This window comes from Musca vetustissima, unplaced genomic scaffold (assembly GCF_032173495.1).
Source record: "Musca vetustissima isolate MV318-11 ecotype Yass unplaced genomic scaffold, APGP_CSIRO_Mvet_v1 utg3481, whole genome shotgun sequence".
NCBI classification, from domain to species: domain Eukaryota; kingdom Metazoa; phylum Arthropoda; class Insecta; order Diptera; family Muscidae; genus Musca; species Musca vetustissima.
In genome coordinates, this window is record NW_026876628.1 from 76,600 (window position 1) to 98,973 (window position 22,374).

Below are 22,374 nucleotides of genomic sequence, written 5' to 3' on the forward strand. Positions count from 1 at the left end.
TTGTCTGAAGTAGGTAGAATTTTGAGGTTTACATTATTGGGAAAATTTGTTTTAGGATATTACGCGAAGTTCCAAAATGTTCCAATGGTATTGATCCGGACTAAACTCTTTATACTCCATAAGGTGGAAACCCTAAATCGGTCGAGGCCCAATTTTATTTCAAAGAATTTTTTTATTACAAAGAATCAATATATCGGAAAGTATATTACAAATGTCCGTGCGTCTGTCTGGCCGGCTCGTGCGCACGATAACTCTCGAAGGGATTAACTGATTTCATTCACACTTTGCACATCTTAATATTTCTTAATATTCCGAAGACCTCTTCAAACCATAGGCTGTGGGTATATATCTGTCGGCAAACACCGATTGACGCTTTTTTACTTTTTTTATTTTAGATTCTCATTGAAGCGAAAATCTTCATTCCAAATTTTTTTAATATTGGCTCATGTTTCCGGATTGTCCCCATATAATGGTATGTTTGGCTTGGACAAGGTTTTCAACCGAATTTCGTCTTATATTGATTTGAAATGTTCTCATGCGGTGTAGTGGCTATAATTTGGCATTCCGGGACATATATGTTATATTGAAGTTCCTTCCCAGTTTTTCAACAAGAGTTTCTTAATTCGGAACATTATTTTTTAGAGCATGAACAACATTCTACCACATAATACAATAACATAGTCCCCATACCAATTTAAAAAAATAGGGAATGCACACCATCTTCGATCCGGTCGAACATAACGTTTTTACTTGTTCGGATTATCATTGGGTAGAAAATTTCTTAACTAAAAACTATCAATATAGCCCCCATATAACGCTACCACCATTATTTCGTATTTTGGGCACGTTTTTCAACCGAAGTATATGTATAAATATAGTTTTGGATTACAATCATTCTTACTAAAAATGACAAGTATCGGTCCAAAACTATGGTAATGGTAACACATTATGTTCGATTGATGTTTAGGGTTTTCAATATAAGTCCATACAAAAATCAAGCCTCATTTTCGGTTCGTTCGAAGTCCTAGGCCAATTTTCCAACCAGAGTGTCTGTGGTTTATAATTTTTTGTCAGTTTTGTCAAAACTTTATTGAGATTTTGGTAAAAAATAGCACGTATGTTGGGTACTAGCCAAAAAATCGGTTAATATTTAGCTGTTGAAATCGACCTAAATCATTTTTCTGAACTAATCAAAAATTCTCGGTATAAATCAACACTTTGAAGTATTCCCGATTTAGTGTTACCTCACCATTTAATCTTCTTACAACATTGTAAGATAACTATAACTATTTTGTCAGGGTATTATAGCTTTGTGCAGGCCCAATAGTTTGTAACGCCTTTAAGTACCAATCTTCACGAAAATTTGCATGTAGGATGGGTTTTGTCCAATGAAGACACCTATTAAAGATCGATTAATGTTTAATGGACCAAAAACTATATTTTTGTCTGATTTTCTGGTCGCTCCAGAGACCGTAATTATGGCCCGAACATCGAAACTTTACATGGATAAGGGGATCGGCCAAAGAATAAGCATGTCTGTTTTGATAACGATCGGATACAGACCCGAGAAGTTGACAGTATATCCAAGAGAAGAATAAGCATGTCTGTTTTGATAACGATCGGATATAGACCCGAGAAGTTGACAGTATATCCAAGAGAAGTGGTTGACCTTTAAATTGATACCAATTATGTGTGGGAGTTATACCTAAATATTTACAGGTGCTTACATATTCGTATACTATTTAGTAATCTATTACCACACTAGAGGGCGAAAATATAGAGCTGTATTTTTTGAGTCCATCTATAATCCACAATTAAAAGCCGAACATCACAACACGACCTGCGGTGAAGGGAATCTGGACAATATGTCGGTGTAAGGAGGTGGTGCTGTTGATCTCTAATCGGTCAAGAGGGTGCAAATATCGCGAAATATTGCCCACGCTCAGAATATAGAACCACAGAAAGTTCGATTTTCGTGGAAGTTGTGTAGGGTATCATATGGTCGGCCCCGTCCGACTATTTTTTTATTGCCTTGTTTATCACTTTCTCCAATATTTTGGTAAAGGATAATAAATATAGTTTCGTTTCATTTGTGCTGAGGCCAGTTACATTCTTAAGAAGAAATCGTATTTAGTTAGCACGAAATGTTCTGAATAAAAATAAATAATTAAACTGTAAAATAAATAATAAAACTGTAATTCGATCTAATCCTTAGGTTGCTCATCATAATATTGAATTTAAATATGTGATATATTGGACCACTGACTCTGATAACTCCCCGGATGGTGGACAATTTGAATACATTTGGTGAAGTTTAGGACCTATAATTTTCATTAAATAGTAATTCTAATAGTCTCTCTTTTTAAGAGTATTGTTGGGACCTTAGATTAGTAGATTCAGCGTCCACATATAGTATATAATAACGAACTTTAATTAAATTTTTATTTTTTTATTTCATTCGGCATTTGTACATGCCTTCACATCTCATTGGTCGACACAACTTAAGTAAAATAAATAAATTAAATAAATACATATTTTTCTTCTCGTTTTTCACAAATAAATAAATAAATTAAAATAAATAAATAAATAAATAATCTTTTTTCTTTCACATTATTAAATTAATTTAAACAAATAAATAATTTATGGTTTAATAAATAAATATTTCTTCTTACTTCCTTAATGTCTCATTTTTATGTCTTTCAATAAATAAATAATAAATAAATTACCTAATATATAAATATCAATAAATAATTTATGCTAATTTATATACTTATGTATGTTGGTGTGTGTGTGTTTGTTTTGTGTTCATTCATTAAAAGATTTATACTTTGTATAAATCTTGGCACTAAAAATTACTAGACCGTTATATGGCCTCCTCTTCTAGGCTATTTTCCACTGCAGTGTGAGTGGGTCTGTGTGTTGGATGCCTTCGTCTTTTTCTTTTGCGTATCCTTATCTCTATTGTGTGCTGGCCTTCAGTTTACGTCTACGGGCATTTTTACCCATGGTAATGGCACGAGCAACAGTCTCCACAAATGTATAGCCATCATTGCCATTGGGTTCGATGTAGGAGGCGGGCAGCACAAAACCGAAACGACCAGTGTCACCCATTTCAATTGTATAGGCATATTTGATACCGGCAAAGCCCTTAGCCCAATCATCCGAACCACCAGCAGCTGGGTACAAAGTGTGAGCCGAGGAGCCAACTGTGTATTTAACACCACTGCGGCGGGTAATGGTCTAAAAGAAAGGAAACAAAAACGAAAACAATTATTACTGTTTACCCTCCATTTAGCAAGACAATGGAAATAGTTAAACTTACCGTTCCTGCTTGACGTCCCACCAAATCCAAATCAGCCATATCTTTGGTAATATGATAATCATAACCCCATGGATACAAAATGTACTGACCATAACTGTGGAATGTCAAATAGGCCTTGAAGGTATCGCGTGGGAAATTGCTAATGTATTTGGAAATGTAGAATGTTTCTGGTTCCGAGAATGCCTTAGAGCCTCTGTAGGTTTGTGAACAAGGATTAGCGGAGGTTCCCTTACCACCCCATTTATAACCAAAGTTACGGTTCAAATCAACACCAGGGCAAGCACGTCCATGAGATCTCATATTTTTACGCCATAGACGATCGGTGGTATGGGAATATTCATAACCATCAGGATTGGCAACAGCATGAATGTACCAATTGATATTACGCATATAGGCGGGTAAATCATCCCATCCTTCAAGCAATTGATTGGCAATATAGGTAACAACAGCAGGACTAATCCATTCACGGGCATGCATACCACCATCGATCCAAATACCAGGGTTGTTGGCATTGCCATTGGAGATCCTGGAAAAGAAAGAGATAGGGGTTTTTAGATTATATTATTTTGGGAGAGAGATTTCAATTTTACTTACTTCAAAATCTTCAAGGGCCTCTTTTCAATGGAATAACCAATAATTTCAACGGAACAAATTTCCGGGTATGTCTGAGCCATGTAATCAAAGAAGCCGTGGATATCCTCCAAACGATGATAGGCTTGCCATGTCAAACGGTGTCCTGCAATAGAAAAATTAATTATTATATTAATTATATAACAATAATTAAAAATGTGAAGAGTATGTTCAAAATAAATAAATAAAATTATTTTAATTATATTAAATTCTACAAAAATGTTCCTAAAATGTTGATAGGATTAGGAGCTTTCTATGGAAAATAAAAAATTATTTTTTTTTTAATTTAAAAAAAGAAAATTGTGAAATTAGCGCTCTGGGATTCTATTTTGTAAGGAAATTAGAAATAAAAAATTATACTAATGGAAAAAATTTAACTAAAATTTTAAAAATATTGAGAAATAATCATTTTTATAAGGAAAGAAACGAATTTTTTAATTAGACGCCGTGTCGAAAATGTTCCGGAATCTGCTGTAGAGGAAAAGAGACACAGACTTATTTTTCTACAGAAACAAACATTTCCAAAAGAACTTCGATTTGTTTCCCCAATAGCAAATTTGGCTGATATATTGGGGTTCACAGGGAAGAACCCGCAGAGCTGTGCATGGAGAATTAAAACATTAAAAAAATCCATATCCACCATATCTTAAAAATGGTTGCAACGTTCGTCATATATATCCGTGGAATTTCGAGGGCTATCTGTCCCGATTTATACCAACGTATTTTTTCAAAAATTTTTTCTTGTACTCAGGGCGTTAGTCGAAGTTCGATTTTTTCCACTCCGATTAAGACATCTTCAGAACATGACTTTTAATGAAACAACATATACTGAATACAAAATTGGATCACCACTTCTTGATGTGCGGGTATACAGGTGTCGGCTCCAGCGGAGCAGCTGTCATTTTGCCGAAGAAACAGCCGACAATTTTCGTAGAAGTGCTTCTTCCGATTGTCGAAATGTGCGGGTGCCACAATTGCTAGACACCCAGTTTGAAAAATTGAGCTAGGACCCGTTCAACATAGCGAAACCAACGCGTAACTTGAAAAAGCGTAGTACCAAAAATTGAAGGGCTTTATCATAAGGGTATAGCCAATATTGATATTCTTTGGTAAGAAGCATTGACACCCAATAAGATCGCATTCAGTTAAAATGCTGAATGTCGGGAGGACCGTTATATGAATTATATCCAGAAATTTGGGCTAATATCGATCGTTTTTGTTAGGATGTACCAGACACTCAGTTTGAAAAATTGAGCTACGACCCGTCCAACATACCAAAACCGATGAGTAGCCTGTAAAATATGTTTCAAATCCTCATCCTCATATGACCAAAATTATCGAAACTTGGGCTAATATCGATAATTTTTGTTAGGAAGTACCAAATACTGAATGTCGGGAGAACCATTTATATGGATTATACCCTGAAATTTGGGCTAATATCGATAATTTTTGTTAGGATGTACCAGACACTCAGTTTGAAAAATTAAGCTAGGACCCGTCCAACATACCAAAACCGATAAGTAGCCTGAAAAATTGGTTTCAAATCCTCATCCTCATATGACCAAAATTATCGAAACTTGGGCTAATATCGATATTTTTTAGGATGTACCAGTTTGAAAAATTGGCCTATGTCTTGTTCAACATACACGCATTCAGTTGAAAACCAAATGCTGAATGTCGGGAGGACCGTTATATGGATTATACCCTGAAATTTAGGCTAATATCGATCATTTTTGTTAGGATGTACCAGACACTCAGTTTGAAAAATTGAGCTAGGACCCGTCCAACATACCAAAACCGATAAGTAGCCTGAAAAATTGGTTTCAAATCCTCATCCTCATATGACCAAAATTATCGAAACTTGGGCTAATATCGATATTTTTTTAGGATGTACCAGTTTGAAAAATTGGCCTATGTCTTGTTCAACATACCGAAACCGACTCGTAACTTTAAAAATATGTGTGAAATTGCATGTTTTAAAAATACAAAATCCCCGAATTTCTTGTTCCTTAATAAAATAATATCAGTTACTTTAGTGGCATTGAATTTCATGTTGTCTTTTGTTTAGTTTTTCTTTTCGTTTTTATTTTGGAACTATGGAAGTAGTCGTGGGGCATTTTATTGTTTGTTAAGTGTCAATAAGGAAACACCTTTGCTTATGATGATGATTTCCATGTCAGCAACACCAGACACCGAACATGCAATGTTGCTATCAAACGAAGGGTGGTTGGCAAAATGTTGTTGTTTTTTTAAATAAAAAAGTAAATTGGAAACAACTAAGCCACTCATAACCGCCAAACATGCAATGTCATGGTGTTTAATAAGTCTGCAAAGTTTTAGTTCGAATTATTATTATTATTCTTTTTTTGGTAAAGAAATGAAAATAAATACCGAAATCAATCTTAGAAACTTAAAGGAAATGAATTAAGTGAATTTTGTTGATCGATTTGGTGAAAGTTAATTCCCTTTCAAAAAATGCAGAAAAGAAAATTAGTGGAAGGGAAATTTAAGTTTTAATCATATTTGGAAAATATTTTCAATGAAATTATAAGAGCAGGAATATTAATTGTATAGCTTGGGGTCTGGAGCTTTGCAACATAATGGAATATTGGTTCGGGCAGCTCTACCAATTGAATTATCTCCTATAGGTATAAATTTTTTCCCAGTATCCATAGTGAGAGACGACCCTTCTTCTTATTTTCTTTAGGGTTTCCCTCACCAAATGCTCCACCATTATCTACCATTCCACACTTTATTATTGGCTGATTGCTTGTTTCTTTTTGCCATTTCATTTAAATTAAAATTCCGTTTAATTACTCCTCCTCCTCCCATTTGTTGTCATTATTTAACCTTTTTTCTTGTTGCCATGATTGCGTAAATAACAATGCGTTTCGAATTCTTAATCGAAACGATTCGAACAGTTTTGGATTGATTGCATTTAATATGCGTTTGCTGTGCCGACGACGATTGCGAATCAAAAAGAGGGTGTGAATTATAAACAATCAAACGAAACAACAACAACAATAAAAAAGTTAAACGCATTTACCAATGAAGAGAAATGTAAATAACCCCGATTCGATTCGATTGTTGTTTATGCCAAATGTGTGTTTTTTGTAGTTGTTGCTATTGTGGAAGTCCGCGTAATCGGAAAACGTTATTTGGGGTAAAAACAAAGTGTTATTGGAGATTGTCGGAAATGCTTTCAAAATTAATTATAAATTTTTTAATTGTAATTCGAATTAAAATTTATAAATATGAGAATAATGAACAAATATATACAATATTTTCTACAAAAGACTAAAGTGTTAGGAAAATTTATTTTTCCTATAAACATGTAGAAAGGTGTCAGTATGGCGACAGATTCTCAGCATATGACATATGTAGTACACGTGTATACTTATCCTGCTATATTCTTCTACTGCTATTTTTGTTTTGAAAAAAAGCCTACAGAAGTACTGATGACAAACGTATGCTGTCGATCCAGGAGAACTTGCCATATAGACCTCAACTTCGGATTCAATGTAGGTTTGTTAAAATATGACGATGTGCCATCATTGGATCAAATCGCTTTATGTGAAATTTATATATGAAAACTGCACTTTGTGTGCGAGAGGTACAAGAAGGAGTGGAGCGATGGGTACCATTATCGGTCTAGAAGTTATAAAAATTTTACCAAATATCAAATCGGCCTTGAATATTGAATTTAAAGTTATTCAAAATGTCGACACGTTGTAAAGGACCAATGGATCCCATTTTCGGACATGATCTAGGATTTGTAAAAACATTACAACCACCAAATTTTGGCTATTGGACTTTATTTTTTCACTACTAGAAGTAGTAAACTGATAGACCCCATCAAAGAGTCAGATACTTATGAGGATCAAATCGGTTTCTTCCTTCTAGAGTTATCGTACGCAATAGCCGCCAAGACAGACTTAAAATAGTCTTAAACGGATTTGGGTTCTAAATTTGTTAAAAACATGTGGGATCTATATTTTATATATTGCAAATGTTTACCATTTGTGGGGAAGGTATCAGAAGGAGTGATCTATACTTGGTGAAAATAATAGGATGTGTTAAGTTTGGTTCGAATCGGACGTTCCATTCGCATATTATTGAATTTATAAATATTGGAATTTTTCACCCTTTGTGGTGGAGTGGATTAATTGGATTAATGGCTTCCATTTTCGGTCTAGATCTAGGTACGAGAAGGAGTAGACCGATATTCCCCATCTTCGAAATTAAACTATGTTTGGAAGAAATTTTACCATGTGCGAATATTGGATGAAATCAGTTACTCCCTTCGAGAGTTACTGTGCGCACCAGCTGGCTAGACAGACAGATGGACGGACATTTGTAAATCGACTCCAAATTGTCGGAAACGGGTTTGGTCTAAAGAAATATAATATAAATAAGAAATATGGAGTCTACAACCAATATTTCGATGAGACAATTTTTTTGCCGTATCAAACTGTATATACCCTCATTAGACATAAGGCTGAGGGTGTAAAAATTACTTGAGACCTACAAATCTGAAAGAAATTGTGATCGTATCCTGAGGCAGAGAGGTTTTTTTTAAGAATGAAATGAAGTGGAACATTTTGATGTATATTTTAAAGGAAACTGTATTAATTGTTGGGGGAAAATCGAAATTCTTCCTGAAATGGCAAGGACTAGGAAATCTCTAAAACGTTCGCTGTTTAACGTTATAAGCGGACTAGTATAAACTATTACTACTGATCCAAGACAATGTGAGCTATCACGCAACGGAAAATCGTTTTGTTTTTTGTTCGGCTAAAACGTCGAGCATTTTATTCTCACACATCAATAAACAACCCGTGGTAAATTATCATAATTCCCAGAAGACGCCGTGGAAGCATTTAGGAATGATGTTTTGCAAGAGTCTCAATCGGAGTAGAAAAAGTGATTTTTTCTATAAAAAAAAATTTATTTATTTTGCACCAAGGTTATTTTCAAGATTATTTTAATGTGTGCAAAATAAGATTCCCTAGTGCGTATAACTAACATCAGCATGTATACGCCCGGATGGCCAAAGGATCGCAAAAAATTAATTAATATAATTTTTAATAAATTTCCATATCAGATGCTGTTGAGTAGCCCCATTTGTTGTTAATTAATTCGATATATCCTTCACTCCAACTTAACTAAATTCCAATAATACTACCAAAAACAAAGAAACCATCTGTAAATACCCTCAGACAAATAAATCTTTATATGTCATACAAGATGATGTTTTACAGGTGTCTTAATCGGAGTGGAAAAAGAGCTTATTTTTTTCTCTAAAAATTAATTTATTTTGTGGCAAAAAGTTCTCAAGATTTTTTTTTATATTTAGAAAATATACTCCCTAGTGCGTATAACTAATATCAGTATGTATACACCTCCGTGGCCTCTAAAAAATTAATTTATTTTGTGGCAAAAAGTTCTCAAAATTTTTTTAAAATATATAGAAAATATGCTCCCTAGTGCGTATAACTAATATCAGTATGTATACACCCCCGTGGCCAAAAGATGGAAAAATAAATATTTATCGTCTGGTTTCATTGAAAATTTTAATAAATTTCCATATCAAATACTGTTGAGGTTCCCTCTTTAGCTTGTTAATTTGATATTATTCTTTACCTCAACTAAACTAAATTCCAATAATCCTACCAAAAACAAAGAAACCACCTGTAAATACCCTCAGCCAGAAAATAAATGTTTCCATATCGCATTTCAATGTCACTTCAAACAGTTATCCTTTCCCCTTAAGTGTCAAACTAACAAAACGCTTAAAACAATTAAGGGCTACACCCAATTTAACAACTGTTAATCCCTTGTGTACTTAAATTTAACAACCACAATGGAATGGTTTTTCGGGTTAATTGATTTCCAAGCGTTTAAGGGGTTTTTCGTTTATTTCGCTGACAGGTCAGGCAAGTCGTTCTTGTTTGCCTTCAAACATTTCTTGCAAGTATTTAAACCAGTGTAATCAAATACGAAAAAACCCCGAACCAAAAAAAACTGCCCAAAGCGCAAAAGAAAGAAACTAAACGACCAGCACAAAAAACCCCAAAAGTCTGTGTGTTCTCTTTGCTTGCCAAATGGAACAGTTTTTATGCCAGATTTAAGCCTACACCCATACCCCCTTGCAGCTAGTTGTTCAATGGTGGCAAAAACCCCCTCTCAATAGAACATAATTTCTATTTGTAACGACTTGGAAAAAAGACCTCACAACACCTTTGTCCCCAAAGAATGGTGGCGATGGTGGTCGTATCAAGCTAAGTAAGTTATTCAGACTGCCAGCCAAAAACACAGAGAAAGAAAACTTTATCCTTTTTTCGGGTAAATTTGTTTTTTTACCACCCTCACCCGCACAAGCAGCCGTTTATTACTTTTTTCTTTCTGATTTCTTCTCTGTTGTTTACACCTGAATTGAATATGGTGTGATGGTGCCGTACACCAGGGTATAGGTGTGAAAATCAAATTGTCTGATAGTCTGGTTGATTTTTTACGATTCGTTAGAGATTACAATAAATGTGTTTTAGTTTAATAGCTCTAAGTGAGTTTTGATAGTGGGGAAAGGAAGATCATATGTTTTCGATAAAAGGTATGCCTAGAAATTGACAACAGTTTTCTTTTGTTGGGGGATAAAGTTCTGGGCCTTAAAGTAGGCAGTATTCTTGTATCATAGACAAGAACCAGCAGAGTGAATCAGCTGATTGGGTGTACATAAATCAGCTGACGGAATACACTCTCAATAATTGACAAAAACGTTTTTTATTGAATATTCCAGATTGAAAATATTATAATTTTCAATTATGATTTCTTACTAATTCAGATACGATTAAATAATCATCATGCGGTTAGGGAGATCAAATATTTGTTTATAGTTTAAGAGGATAAACATAAATTTCAAACATAATAAGTAATCAGTTGCAAATATGTTACTGAAATAGAAAGGTTATGACCTTGTACCGAACCTTTGAAGTAAATCAAATATTGGGCCAATGTTGCTGACCTGTAATGTATACTTCAGTCAGTCACCACTCAATATTAAAGATCGGAATGAATACAAGATTGTGCATAGTAGACTTAAAGTTTTATATATTGAGTTGGCAATCTCGTTCCTAAAGCGATTCGATCTTTTATGGTATACTCTGCAAAAGGAATTAGGTCCCTCAGTTAGTTTAATTTTTGAAGCAGTTCAAACTTCTTCATTTCGCTCCGCTAAAGAAGCGAGGTCATTCAGGTAGTTCCATATTTTCTTTTAGTTCAATAGTTCATTTATACACGACAGTTAATTCGATCAATGTACAGAAAGATCTAGAGGAAAGATTGGATCAAGTGTAACTAAATGAACGAGAGCAAAAAATATAATTCTTTCTTGCATGAATGTGCTTTCTTAAAGTTATTTAGTTCTCGAACGAACTAGTTCACTACAATGAGCCCAAGGGCTAGGCCAATCTATAGTTTAGCATATAATCTGAATGAAAATTTTAATTATCCCATATTCTGAACAATTCGTTTAAATGGGAATGTAATTAATTGAAAATGTCGCTTTTCTTCGATACTGGCGAAAAACAAGGAAATGAACTAGTTCAACTGAACTTGATTCACTAAAAGGTACGTAAGGACTAGGTCAATCTATACTGTTCGATTTAGTTCAGCTTTTAATCTCAACGAATGATTTAATTATCCCAGACCACGAGCTTCTCTTGTAAATGAATGTTGAATAAAAATTTGAAACACTAATCCGAACTAGTTCACGTGCATAAGGACTAGATCAACCTGTTCGCCTTAGTTCAGCTTATAATCTCAATAAACGATTTAACTATCCCAGATCAGTTGAACTTGATTCACTAAAAGGTACGTAAGGACGATGTCAACCTATAATATTCGCCTTGGTTCAGCTTATAATCTGAACAAACGATTCAATTATCCTCGTCCATGAATTAAAATTTTAAACTCCGCACCTTATTTTTGTATAGTTACCATTTATCTTTAACGACCCTTCTTTTACAACCATATTATGTTCGAAATCCTCAAGTACGTCAACGTTTTTTGCTGTACTGGTTCACATAAATTCCTATTTATTGTTCCGATGGTTTTTGATTAGAATAAGCTGATTAAGTAGGAAGTTTGGTTTTCCTGTGATATTTCACAGTTCTGGCGTCATAATTATGTTATAACTTGTTAATGCAATAATTTCGAAAAAACAAAAATTCTAAAATAAAACACGACAACTCGTTCGATCTTGAAATAAGATGGGATCCCAGTCTCTGTATTCAAATAGAATCGGCGACACATAACTATAAAATAATCCACAATCTCTCCACAAAGGAGACTATTCTTAATTCTCGAATCCGACTTTTATAACTGTCTATTGTCTGTTATAACAGTAAATAAAAATATTAATAGTGCCTAAAATTATGCACTGGAAACAAATATTATCTACTATCAGCTGTTTCAAAAGTTGTTTTGAATAGGGCGTTTCTATAAAAAATCGACAATCTATCCAGGAAGAAGACTATTCTTAATTCTCGAATCAGACTATTAGGCTTATTAGTTATAACAGTAACTAAAAATATTAATTGTGCCTAAAAGTATGTACTGGAATCAAATTGTTTCTAATACCACCTACTTTAAATAAAATTATTCGCGTTTCAAAAGTTTTTGGACCACCTTCTTTAAATCCTACGAAATTAGTTTATATTATTTATATCTTTTTTTTTAAATCTCCTTCAAAAAAAAAACTCCTGTCTCAGCTCGCTGCTGCATTCATTAATTTCCCCGAAAAAAACTACCAAAAACTAAGAAAATCCAAACAAACAATCGGATAAAAACCACTTACCCTTTCTATTTTGCAATAGTGCAATTTCTTCGGCTGGTGGATTTTCAACTTCAATGGCCTGTTGTAAATTATCAATGAGCACAATGCGCGATAAGTTGGCACCTCTCACGTGACGTTCAGCATCGGCCAAGACTTGTGGTTTCAACAAGTAGTCAACTTCTTGTTTGACCTCCTTCCATAATTGTCCATCTGCAATAAAAAATAGTAACGAGAGAGAAAAAATACAAGTTAATGCCAATGGAAAAAGAAATGTGTGGTGGTGTCCAGTTGAAAAAAAAACTAGACTGGATTTTTTTGGTTGGCTAACTAGCTGGCTAGCATAGTTGCCTTTTGGTTGTTGTTGCTAGAAGAGGATGTGGGCGTTGTTTGTTTTTTTATATCGTCTTCTTCCATTTGATTATAGGCTATTATTTATTCTCTATATTTTATTTCATTTATTTTGGTTTTGTTGTTGTTTTTGTTATAGAAAGTAAAAGTGGTAGTAGTTTCTCAATTTCAATGGAATTTCTTTGGGAAATTGATAATAGAGGAGGAAAAAAGTTAATGGTATACATTTAAAGTGGATAAGTGTTGAAGATTTATGTGAGTAATGCCAAGAAGTGGGGATTTTAAGTTTTTGATAAAGGCCATTTGTAAATAATTAATGGACATTTTAAGTTTTCTAAGTTATTTCAAATTCTATAACTTAGCTACATTCTCTCCAAAATACCTATTTCGACCTAGTTTTCGTACTACACAAATTTTTAAAACGGTAAAAATTTTTAATAATTTTTAATGTAGATAAGTATAAATCCGAAAACTTTGTTTCCATTATCAGCTGTTTTATTGTGTAATTTATAGCAGCCTAAATGTATGCAACAGTTTTCATATAATTGGGTTTTCAAGTCTGCTGTTTTAAACGTAGAATTTGATTTATAGTAATTTCAAATAAAAATCTCCAATTTGCGAGGAATAAACTCACAATAATTTTGATTACCAAGCTAATTATTTAAAATTAAATTTTTGATTTTCGGCTTTTAATGTAGATAAGTAGAAATTCGAAACATTACATCAATTGCCACCTTTCTATCCAAGACCACAACCTTAATTGGTATTTAAGGTACGTGAAGAGTTATCGAGGTTTCTTGTTTAACCGAGTCAAAAAGTTGTGTGTAGATTCAACTAAGTACCACATTTTATCAAAGGCAATAACCGAACCTTCAAAGTAAATCAAATATTGGGCGAATCTGAATATCAAATATAGAAATTAATACTAGATTGTGTATAGTATACTTCAAGTTTTATAATTGAGACTGGCAATCTCGTTCCTGAAGTGGTTCGATCTTCTATGGTATGCTCCGCAAAAGTAACTAAGCCATTCAGGTAGTTCCATGTTTTCTTTTAGTTCAAGTGTTCCCTTTTAAACGCCAGTTAATTTGATCATCAATGTACGAAACGATCTATATGAACAATTGGATTAAAAGGGAATTAGGTGAACTAGAGCAAAAAGGAACGATTGAAGGAAAGTGTGCTAGATGAACGAAAGTAAAGGACTCAGTACCGATCGGTGCTTTTGCAGAGTAGTTCTATGAACGATTTTTTTCCCGAAAATACACAACTTTAGTTCATATCATAGATGTTTAAAGTAAACAATGACTAAAACCAAACGCACTCAACTTAAATCATTTGCTGAGAGGACACTATGCACATTGTTTCTATTGTCTAAAAGTGACCATATTTAAATTTAAGGTACCGAAATTTTTAAAATAAAATTTGATTTTTTGGCATCTGTTGGAATAAAAGTGTCTTGTTAGCATTATTTGGTTTATGATCGAACTAGATCAATCTATACAGTTCGCCTTAGCTCAGTTTGTAATCTAATCGAAAATTCAAGGAGGCGTTGTTCCTAGTTAACGTTACATGGCAGCCTCAATTTTCCCCATCAACGGTAATTCAGCTGACCAAGAATGTGTACAAATGTAGTGTGAAATAGTTCATACACTGCATAGATTTTGGATAGTTCGCCTGCATTCAGCGGAGGAGGAAAATTTATTTCAAGGCATCAACATATGAGATTAAATTAGGAATGGTAGTATGTAGCGCCTGCCAGATGAAAATGTTAACATCAAAAAAGCAAAGACACAATCCACAGCACAAAATTCAAGGGTGTGTTTTTTCTAGGTAACGCTAGATGGCAGCATTACATTTTCACAACAACTACAACTATATCAATCAAGGATGTGTATAAAGGAATGTGAAATTGTAACACCAAATGTTCATAAAAATATGAACATAATTTACACATTACATATGCCATAATATATTTAAGTGCTTAACATAAATATATTACTATAGATAAGTGCGCCAATGCCTATCTGATAATGCCCTCAGCAAGGGACAAACAAGTATTTCTAGTGATAATTGCACAGAATAAGATACCCTAAGATTTGTATGACAGTCTAGCACATAGTGAATTTAACATCTAATAGGCAAAGACACAATCTACACCACAAAATTCAAGGAGGCGTTGTTTCCAGATAACGCTAGATGGCAGCCTTACTGTTTTTTCATAACCATTGTAATTCAGCCGATCAAAAGGAGTAAGCAATTTTTAAGAAGTCGTTTAGCAAATTTTTAACATTATATAACAAATTCACGCTTTCTCAAGTTCATGGAAAGATATCGATTGAGTATATTTGCATTGTACTGAATTCTTTAGCGCAGTGGGTTAAACTTGTAAATCCCATTGCATATATGTCAAATTAATCCTCATAAAGTAAGTTAACTCGGTAAAAAGTTATAATGTACATGCCATATAGGGAAAATAGGGTTATTTTTTGTTATATGAAGGCATACAATCAACGAAATCGCATTGTCGGTATATAGCTTCCCAATATGCAGTTCTCCTAAAAGTATGCATTGATTTTGATTTTTAAACTAATATCTGCTGATTGCAATAAAATCTTGTATAAAATTAATTTGCCGAATAGGTTTTAAAATTAAAAGCTGAAGCACACAATGAATTTATCTCACTTTCAAAACTATTACATCTTCTTCTTTCCACCAAAAAAATTCTATTGTATACCCCATTTAGCTTTAGTTCGTGTTATCACGATAATCACACATATCTCAGAATTCCATCACAAATCATGCATTTGAAAGGCATTCAATTAGATTTTCCAACTGAGTAAATATCCTGTGGTTAGCCATTCAACTCACAACTGATGATGTTCTTATTCGGGTTTCCCCATCGTGTGGATACACAATTTTATTATTTTTTTGGCTGACGTTTAATTGACTCCTTAACCTTGAACTGATGACAGACAAACAAACAATGGAATAACCCAGTGAACAATTTAGATTTTAATCAGATGTGAAATTATATTTTCAAGAAAAATATTCTTATAGCAAATTCGAATAATAATTGAGAAATTGAGGCGTGAGGAGTGTTTCTGTGTAATTTGAAGCACGTCCGACAGATGGCGCAATATTTTGCTTCAGTGCTCGGCATTTGAACAATAATTGATATGTCGATGTAGTGCACCTTTCATTCTTCTTCGAAAAATAAATCTGCCAGATTTGCAGTGAGAAATAAAATTTGAAGGCAATGCAACGTTTGCCCAGGTCAGCCAGTATAACAATAAGATTCTGATTTTTTGTAGAAATTCTTCCATTTTTTTTACAAAATTTTTCACTGGGTAACCATTGCTGTGTAATTTGTGTAAGTGTTGGTTATTTTTCTAGTCCTTTACTCTACTTAGCAGTTTTGTAAAGTACCCACTACTAGTTCCAAATCTACTAGTATTTAATGTGCAAAACTAACAGCAACGATGACGACAACAAACAACAGCAGAAAATGATTTTTCATTATGAAAATGAAAAGCGTTGGCACTGGAAATACAACGACCCTTTATGTCACTCCAAGTGAAATGAATTGTGGAAACTATTCATAAAAAACAACGACAACAACAACAAAAACGAAAATAAAACGGCAAATGAAAGACCTACAAAAACAGTTAAACAGTTGTCGGTTACATGACCTTAATTTTTTTTCGGATGCTTCAGCGTCAAGCATCAGTGGTTGGTCCGTTGTCAGGAGGGCAATTGTAATAACGGCTAAGGCAATTGTAAAAAGCGAATAAAATATGAAAAATTATATTTATGAAAATAAAAAATACCAATAATAAAAAAGAATATAAATGTTTTTTGGCAATCAAAGATGATTTTGGAAAGCCATGGGGAAACGGTGGGGTTTATATTGTTTTACAATCAAAGTGGTCTTTGTATTCGTTCTTCAATTTTTTGCAAAAAAAGAAATATTTCGGTAATTCAAAGCTATGGAGAAAATTAAAGGCTTAGAAATTAAAATTAAAAGGGAGAAGAGTAGTGTATTTCATGCACTGCATAGGTTGTGAATAGGGCGCCTGCATTAAGCAGAGGAGGAAACATTTTTTGATAGTGGTAAAAAAAGAGGCTTACATTCCCCTCCAGATGAAATGCATCCCAAGTTGCCTGAAATTGTAATGAACAACCTCGGCATCGACATGATGAAAACACAAATGGAAGTTGTAGGAGATAGAGCCACCCAGAGGAAAATGCCAACACCAAATAAGCAAAGACACAATCCACAGCAAAATTCAAGAAGGTGCTGTTTCTAGGCACAACCTAGGGTAGGCCACAGCCGGCTAATCATCTACTTCGCAGGAATAAAAAAAAAATAAAGAGGCTTACATAGTTAATAGAGGCTTACATCCCAATTTGTTGATACTATAATAACCAACCTCATTATCAACACAAGAGGATAAAACAAAACAGGAATGACACGGGACAGCGCCATCCACAGAAATTGCCAACACCAAATAAGCAAAGACACAATCCACAGAACGAAGGCGGCGTTATATCTAGACAACTCTAGAGAATAGAAATGGCAGTATGTAGTGCCACCGAGAGGAAAATGCCAACACCCAATAAGCAAAGACACAATCTACAGCAAAAATTCAAGGAGGCGTTTTTTCTAGGCAACGCTAGATAGCAGTCACATTACCTTGTGTTGGCCACAGCAGACTAATCATCTACTTAACAGTAATAACAAATAATTAACGAAACTAACACGAAAATATATTAGAATAAAACGGCCATACGTTGTGAGAGTAGTGACAGGAGAAAATATTTTGAAATATTAAGGTATTAAATTTCGATGAAGAATGATAGTTCGGATAGGTCCCTTTACAAAAAGTATAAACGTCACCCTTGATCGTCTGATCAGAAATCACAATTTATTTTTTCAATTTTTAAATTTAAAACTCTAAATAAGTCGCAGAGAACGATTACCAAAATTAGAATTTATAGCATTGAGTTATAAAGGCCACCATATAAATTTCTGTCAATAACCTAGTTTCGTATTATTCTCAATAACCTAGTTTCGTATTTGAGCGAGGACGGGAACCAAGACAAAAGTTGTAAAGGTCGTCCAAACACGGTCATTTGAAAAAACAATGATCACGATTCTGCTTATAAGATCGTCAGAGTTGATATATATCGGGAATCTATACAGATAGCCCAAAAAATAGGAATCGACGTGGGGGAAATTTGAAAACCGAATAATTGGTTTACATATACATAACATAGCTATGTTTGTGCGGAATATGGTGTTAAAATTTTGAATCGATTGAATTAACGATACGCCTTCTCTGTCTAAGCATTCATATCTGCATGATGATGAGTGTGAAAATTAAAAAAAAATAATTCTATGGCGTACATGTTTCCTCCATGAAGACAGGTCCTGACGAAACTGCCAACATAAAAAAGAAGATCATTTTTCGCTTTAAATTAATGATACCCTACACAACTATGTTGTCAGGGTATTATAGCTTTGTGCAGCCCCAAAAGTTTGTAACGCCGCGAAATATTGGTCCGAGACCCACCGATCGTCCATTATAATTTGTAAACACGATACAGGCCACAGTTATGGACCAATCGTAGGATGTGTTCTGGCCAATGAAGACCCCTATTGTTTTTGGGAAAAATCGGTTAATATATAGGGGATGAAATGAACCAAATACTAATTTTTTTTCGTTTTTTTTTGTCGCTCCAGATGCCGCAATAATGGCCCGAACATCGTGAAATTTTGCATGGAGAAGGGGATCGGCCTAAGGAATAAGCATGCCTGTTTTGATAAAGATCGGTCAATATTTAGCGGTTCAAATTGGCCCTGACTTTTGTGTGAAAAATTACAAAAATTGTATTCTATAGCATATATATTTACCACTGAAGGACACAGGCCCGAGAAGTTGCTATTATATCCAAGAGGAGTGGTTGACCTTTAAATTAAGACCAATTATATTGTTGTATGTGCTCGAATGTGGGAGTTACACCTAAATATTTACAGGTATCTCCGTATTCGTATATTATTTAGTAACCCATTATCACTCTAGAGAGCGGAACTATAGCGCTGATCGCTTTGAAATGTTCCATGAGGTTCAAGTTATGGGCAAGGACAACGCCTATAATTTTCGGTGATGATCAGATAATAATTTTGGAATGAAGTGGACCGAAAACTTAATTTTTTGTGTCATTTTCGAGTCGATCTATAGACCACAAATGAAAGCCGAACATCACAACACAACCTACGGTGAAGGGAATTTGGACAATAGCTGCACTGAATACTCGTAATATTCGGAAAATATGTCAGTGTAAGGAAGAGGTGCTGTTTACCTCTAATCGGGAAAGAGGGTGCAAATATCACGAAATATTGCCCAGGCTCTGAATAAACATCCGCAGAAAATTTGACTTACGTGGTAGTTGTGTAGGGTATCATATGGTCGGCCCCGTCCGACTATATTGCTCCGCTCACTGGTTTTTAATATATTGATAAATATGATCGGGTATTCTTAAATATCAATAGGGCTCCACATATTCTAATATTATTGAATATTATTAAAGGAGGTAGTTGTGTAGGCTATCTTATGTTTAATCCCGCTCACTGGTTTTTAAATAAATCTTCAATTTTATTTATTTTTTTTTTTAATTTAAAAAGTTTTCTTTAAATGCCATGCCATAATATGCCAAAAAAAAACTGTAGTAAAACCAAAATGTAATTTTCAACTTATTTTAGCTAAACTTATTTAAGACACCATTAGCTTTTTTAACCTTCCCTTGCCTTGGTTGTCTGGTGCATTTTTAATTACGAAACGAAAACAAAAAAATTTTGCTATGAATTATCATTTCATAGCTACATGTCAAAGAAATTTAAACTTTTGAACTAGTAGCCTTTCATGTGTGATATCTGTGAGATGAAATTGCACGATATGTGTTGGTGTTTGTGTCTCTATTTTCACCATTCCTTAAAAGAGTCTGGGTCTGAGAGAAAAAATACTGAAATAAAAGCAAACAACCGACAACAACAAAAACAAGTGACAATTGTTCAACAACAATGATTATTGTTTAACTTTAGCGCGTTGAAAATGCTTTGCATATAAAATAGAGCTAAGTACCGCGACAAACTAGGTTGCCAGAAAATATGCCTGTGTGTTTACATATAATGCAGCTGGAGGAATGCGTTTTGCGAAAAAAAAATAGTGGACACAAAGATGAGTTGGAAATTTGTATCAAATAACTTTGGTGGACTGCAAACTTGGGGATATGTGAAATAATTTCCCTTTCATATCTAAATTAAAAGAAATATTTTAAATGAAGCTGAAGATGAGGGCATTCGTTTTTTTATGGCAATTTTTTGCAGGATTTTTTTTTAATCTGTTCTATTTGGTGTTCCTAAATTTGTTGATATCTTTTGTACCTTTTTCCCGAAAATTTAAATAGAATATAAATTATTTATAATCTGTAACTAAAATTTATTCCATCCTGAGTTTATTCCATCCAGCTACATTGTTGCATATAATGGCCTTCTTGACCAATGATTGACATTTTCGATAGATGTTCGATACATTTTTTTTTGTTTATTTCTCTTTCGAGACGAGCTACATGATCGAACGTTTTTCCGTTGGTTAAGTTGCACATCAGGCATATTAGGAAATGTGGCATACAAAGATCATTACTTGATATGTTGTATTTATATCGAATTTATTGCGAAAAAAATTCACCAGTATCAAAGTTCGACCTTTGTCGCCACCCCAAAACATTTTTCAGATCAGTTTTTTTCTATTCCTCTTAAAAAGAGTTGCTCAATTTTACCAAGAGTCGGAGTGGAACACATATTCGGTCCCAATAAAAAATTGCATCTCTTATGTTATGAAATGATACCTCATCCGGCATATTATCTCTTTGGTGCATATTTTCTAAGTGATCGGAAAATGGTTCAATTTGTAATTGTCAAAAAAATGAGGATGTGTAGACTCTTTATAAGGAGCCTGCCCGTTTTAAAATGATCCCTCTTCTTTTCGACGGCGGACATGCTTTCCGATCACTGGAATATTCGAATCTCGTTTTTGGCATTTAAAGAACCCCATTTCTTTTACAACGCAATTAAATTTATGGCTCTGGTATGAACTAGGATTATTGAAATCGCTCGAAAACTGTCAAAATATATGTTTAATATACTGTACATCCTGCATAATAATCAATGATTGCATTTCGAAAGAGTAAAAAGATTCCGAAGTTTTTTTCATTAAATACACTCAAATGGGATATAAGACTATATATTCTCCTGATTTATCTCCCTGCAAGATATATCCCTTTTGATTGGCGGAAATTCGTCATCTGGAAATTAAATTATTTTTAAAACAATAAAAATTGTCGAAAATTAACAAAAATTCAAGATCATATAAAAATGTGGATAAGCTCGACCCGGGTGAATTTTTTAATACCCTCCAGCATATGGTGAACATTATTATTTTTTATGTCAGAACCCGTATATAGGGTAAATTGGCTGCTAAATGTCAATGTATTTACAAACAAAATTTTCTTTACCATGAATTGGCAATTAAAAATTACAGTCTTTTCGGTTGGGAAATGCAAAACACCGAAAACACTATAATTCAAACTTTAATATTTTGATTATTTTGTTTCTAAACGATTTAAATGCAACTGATTTTGGTGGATACACGAATAAGTCCCTTTCCACATTAATTTTGACCTCCCTTATCTTTTCTAGGTTTGGAAAACCTCAAGTCAAAATATCACTTTTGATTTCAGAAAAAAATCATACATGCTCCGCTTGAGTGGATTCTCGAAATTAAAATAAGTAGATTTTTTTCGGGTGTTTGTAATAGCATTTGACTTAGAAGAAAGAAGAGAAGAGAGAGAAGACAACATTTTGGAGACAACATTTGAAAATAATATCTTTCTGCTCATAATTTCTTCTTCCAAAATTGATTTAAAATGATAATTTGAAAAGTTGAAATTGATATTGACATTCTCGAAATTTCAGCCTCATAACTTTTTTCACGTGCCAATTGTTTCCAAAACAAAACTTTCATTTAATAATTTTTGACAAAAGAAACTGTAGCGAATAGAACAATGCGATGGTTAACTACAGCATAAATTAATCGATATTCCGGCTATCACCTCTATAACTAACTAATAAGATATTCATATCCAAACAAATAAAACGATTCTAAACTGGGTCACCTTA

At 33.7% G+C, this 22,374-nt stretch overlaps 1 protein-coding gene across 1 annotated transcript in view; it reads right to left on the reverse strand.

The window, feature by feature from the left end:
• LOC133321177 (titin-like) overlaps positions 1 to 22,374 on the reverse strand; it is a 50,219-nt gene that overhangs the window by 23,575 nt on the left and 4,270 nt on the right. The window contains exons 2-5 of the mRNA XM_061530265.1: positions 12,807 to 12,995; positions 3,917 to 4,058; positions 3,323 to 3,848; positions 2,974 to 3,240 (exon numbers count right to left, since the gene is read on the reverse strand). Coding sequence (XP_061386249.1) covers positions 2,974 to 3,240; positions 3,323 to 3,848; positions 3,917 to 4,058; positions 12,807 to 12,995 — 1,124 coding nt within the window. The remainder of the gene's footprint in view (positions 1 to 2,973; positions 3,241 to 3,322; positions 3,849 to 3,916; positions 4,059 to 12,806; positions 12,996 to 22,374) is intronic.